Genomic DNA, 3,995 nt, shown 5'->3' with positions numbered 1-3,995 from the left:
GCACTGATTATGTACATAGTATATAGTGTACAATTCCCCTGCAAAAGCGCACCAGCAGACTTTTTGCATTGGCTTTTCTGCTTCGTATCATATACAAGTCAAGTGTTTTGCACCTAATTGCACTCTTATTCTTCTATACTTCTTCTATTGTTTCAGTGACTTGTTTAACAATGGGTGATACCCAATACGCAATCCCTGACGTATTTTGCCCACACGGTTGCAAAGGTAAAACTTATTCATGCGGAACTGACGCATTTCACTTGAATAGTTCGTAAAACTTATTCATGCGTATTTTGCCCACACGGTTGCAAAGGTAAAACTTATTCATGCGAAACCTAACAGGTAAACACAACGCGTCATGAAGTCTATTGTTTATACTTCAACATTGGCCGGTGATTGATTCATACGTTTTGTCAATGAAGAGGTTGTTTTCACAAAACCAACCTTCTTCCAGCTCCACTGCGTTTCACGCAGGCGAAATTTTCGAAAAATACCAATATTTCAAACACTTGAACGCAAAAAAACAAACAGTTTATTGTAAGAATAGAAATTTCGCTCAATGAAAGAAAATGTTTAAATAAGAATTGAAGATGCCTTTTTGAATGGAACACGTAAACCTATTCGTAGGAAACTTGCGTTGGTACACACGCTTTTTAATGCTGTGCAATTTTTGTATGGATCACAAACTAAATTTCATACGGTAGTGTCTGGTGGTACGGTGAAGATATACAAGTACACCAACGCAACAAACATATTCGTTCCTATGGATGGAGTTAATGGAAATATTTGTAGCAGCCAATCCTGGTTTACGTTTACTGGTAAGAGAAAATCTTTGCATAATTTTGTAGACTTTAGCACAAACTGAGTTTCCAAATACATTATTTCCACCGAGGGCTTCAGAATGTCATAATTCTAACTTTTACATCCCCAACTAATGCATGATATATAGAATGCTTCGTATTTTTATAAAACATTATTGAATAAAGGGCAAAAAGTTAGTTAAACAGCAGTGTTTCCAACCTTTTTTGTCCGCAAAACTCAACAAGGTTTCAAGAAAAAATGGTCAGAAACAAGCAAATATAAAGGTTTCCCACGTATATCGTATGTCGGTGTGGCAACGCTCCATGGTGTTTTTTGAAACACGTGGGAAGCCGGTTGTCTGTGTTAAAACCACACACCAACGTGTCACAACAACAGCCGATCTTTATGGTGCAGAAGTATTAGGCGGACACCATTTCCATGAAATAATGAGGGAAGTTTTATATAATGCATTTGGATTAAATACGCGACACAATATTTGTAACAATAAAACAGCAGATATTGCGTAGTGAAAATTCATCACCTATCGCCATATCTTCGATGGTTTAGTTACATTTTACTTTCATCCTTGAGGTTCGGATACCACCCCAGAGATTTTTCCACAGATGCCAGCTCAAAGTACCACTGGAATATGAAGTATTGGACCAGATACCATTAAGACGGGCGTATCCACATTTGCGATGCCACCACGCGCCTGAACCTGCTGCACAATTTGCCGATGGAAAACTGTAATTAAAAGTAAGTTGCTTTTGACACCAAGACCCGTTCGTTCATCAAGAAATTTCAAATGTCCGTTAACGAAACTTTAGATAATCCGTTATTTACGTATCCACATTTGAGCAACCAGCTCACGCATAAACATATTAAATTTTGTCACTGTTACTTACAAATCGTTGTCCTGACCGCGTGTGGAAAATTTCATTCCGTTTTGATTGTTGCTCGGCATGCCCATGCTGTCTCCTGCATTCCCAACGTACCCAGAAAAAGATATTCGGTAGAATTCATTTTCATTTGCAATGCTGAATGTACTGAAAACAAAGGTAACACCATAGAACTTTGTCAAAAAGTGTTTATAAATAAAAACGCATGAATTGCCCAAAATAAGTTCAAAATATGCACAATAAAAAATTCGATTCGCCGTTTATTCGCAAATATACCCAAAATGTTTGGTAAAAAAATTAACCACAAAATTTTTCAACAGTATTTTTGTTTGTTTAACTTCGAGTTAAGTAACTAAACGGACAGTTCGGTAGCTTTTCAAACAAACAATCAAACGTGCCCATAATGATCTACGTCGAGGGTTGCTTGGGATAGGGGGTACATTGTTTATTTTTCAGATCGGCCAGTTTCATTGAGGATAGAAAGACATTAAATTTTACAAGCAACATGTATAACAAAAAGTGGGTACACTTACTTGTATTCAGCATAAGCGTGGTTGTTTGAAAAATCGCAAAGATCAATACGAAGGCGACACGAAATGGATGAATGGGTAATATTGTGAAGTTTATCCAAACCTATCGATATGTTTGTGATTAGTATTTATTGCAACTTTATCTACTCTTCTTTCTCTGTTGTCAGTTTTTGTTAAATTTTAGATACTGTCGGTTCCAATATAGTTTTATAAAACACGCTTTCGTCTTACGCTAGGTTTGGTTCTGTGACTGCTCAGCTGTTATTTCGAACCAAAACAAATTATCTTGACTGTTTGTAACATGTTCTAATTTCCTTTTTTATGTTGACTTTATTTTGTCGGAATACGAACCCATCCAAAATTCTGTGGAGATGTCACCAAACCCGTTCTTGTAGTCCACCCAATCTCGATTGAAGCTTACTGAACCATCATAACGGTTTTGAAACACCTAAAAATTTTGACAAATTTGTAATTACTTTTATTAATTAGTCAAGAATATGCAATGGCTGCAAGCTACTAACATAACCGAAAGATTAATATTTAAAATCTTTTTTTAGTATGTATTAAACTTGGACAATAATTACCTTCCATCCAATGTCATAACTTTCCTCAGAAAACTGCGGATTCAAAAAATCGCACCCGGTAACAACTGGCTCAAAATAAATCATTTTATAGTATCACATGGTATAGGTATGAGTAACGTGTTTGTTTCAACATTTCGTACCTACGTCTGGTGGTAAACTTTCATGAGGAATTAATGCACATGAGGCACATTCAGCACATCGTTTTCCTGTATAACCAGCGGGGCAGACGCAAGCGAAATCTCCAAGCAGATCAACACATGTACCTCCATTAACACAAGGGATTCCGACAGAGCAAGCGTTCACATCTATGTTGGGAAAACAGTTTGTTGTAAATGAATTAATTTCCCGTGTAAATGAGGCATACGAAAATTATCTCTCACCAGAAAATGTAAACCAGGATTGAGCGTTGCAAGTATTTCCACTAGTGGCGGGAATAAAAATGTTGTTTCCGTTCGTGTATTTGTACATTTTTAAGTCACCACCAGATTCTGAAAAGGGTAAAATTGATCATAATAAGCAAAACGCGAAACATACACCGCAATAAGCGCCATTCCAATCTTTAAATTAGTAATGGTTTATGTCATTAGTACAACCACATAATTCAATGTTTTTTTTATTTTTTATCACGAGTTTTTTTTACACATTATTAGATAGTTTTACTGGATGGTGCGACTGAGGATCACCAGCTATTTCAGTTCGTGTAAATATGAAAACACTTGCGTACCAGCCATTTTTCCCTGTTTAATCGCAGCGGCGCATATCGAACTATTCAAGTGAAACGCGTCGGTTCCGCATGAATACGTTTGACCTTTGCAACCTGGTGGACAAAATACGTCGGTAATGACGTATTGGGTATCGCCGGTTGTTGAACAAGTCACTGAAACAAAACGAGCAATTTCGTTCATGGTAAGGAGGGTGTTTAGACATAGGCAAGCATACTTGCAAAAGTATAAGCAGATGGAGAAGTTGATTTGCAGGATTGGCTTTTTACTCCGTTCCGGAATGTGGAAGAAACCGAACTTTTTCCAGATGTTTTGTAGACTTTAACTAAACCACCAGAAACTTTGTGGAATAAACAAACAATGATATAAGAATGTTCAATTCAACTATCAGCAAAAACGTATGCGCACAGCATCTCACCATCAATCAGTTGTTCCTGTATTGCTGCCAAACAAATTGGT

The 3,995-nt window shown here is 36.9% G+C and overlaps 1 protein-coding gene across 1 annotated transcript; it reads right to left on the bottom strand.

Annotated features, from left to right (window-relative positions):
• Nucleotides 1-2,549: 2,549 nt before the first annotated feature.
• LOC145893493 (uncharacterized) lies at nucleotides 2,550-3,995 on the bottom strand. Its single transcript, XM_082982089.1, has 7 exons — nucleotides 3,955-3,995; nucleotides 3,754-3,876; nucleotides 3,539-3,691; nucleotides 3,195-3,302; nucleotides 2,955-3,119; nucleotides 2,815-2,879; nucleotides 2,550-2,678 (listed from the first exon to the last, which is right to left on the bottom strand). Coding segments are annotated over exons 2-7 (621 nt in total). The 5' UTR covers nucleotides 3,755-3,876; nucleotides 3,955-3,995.

The sequence above is a fragment of the Ascidia mentula genome, chromosome 1, assembly GCF_947561715.1.
Source record: "Ascidia mentula chromosome 1, kaAscMent1.1, whole genome shotgun sequence".
In the NCBI taxonomy this organism is placed as follows: Eukaryota; Metazoa; Chordata; class Ascidiacea; order Phlebobranchia; family Ascidiidae; genus Ascidia; species Ascidia mentula.
Note: the sequence above shows the minus strand (reverse complement) of the source record. Positions and strands in the feature narration are given on the sequence as shown.

What these genes read in the sequence shown, in the direction of transcription:
- LOC145893493 (XM_082982089.1), bottom strand. An exon ending in TAAACAGGGAAAAATGGCTG is followed by an intron (nt 3,303 to 3,538) that starts GTACGCAAGTGT and finishes TACCCTTTTCAG; the next exon opens with AATCTGGTGGTGACTTAAAA. An exon ending in ATCCTGGTTTACATTTTCTG is followed by an intron (nt 3,120 to 3,194) that starts GTGAGAGATAAT and finishes TTCCCAACATAG; the next exon opens with ATGTGAACGCTTGCTCTGTC.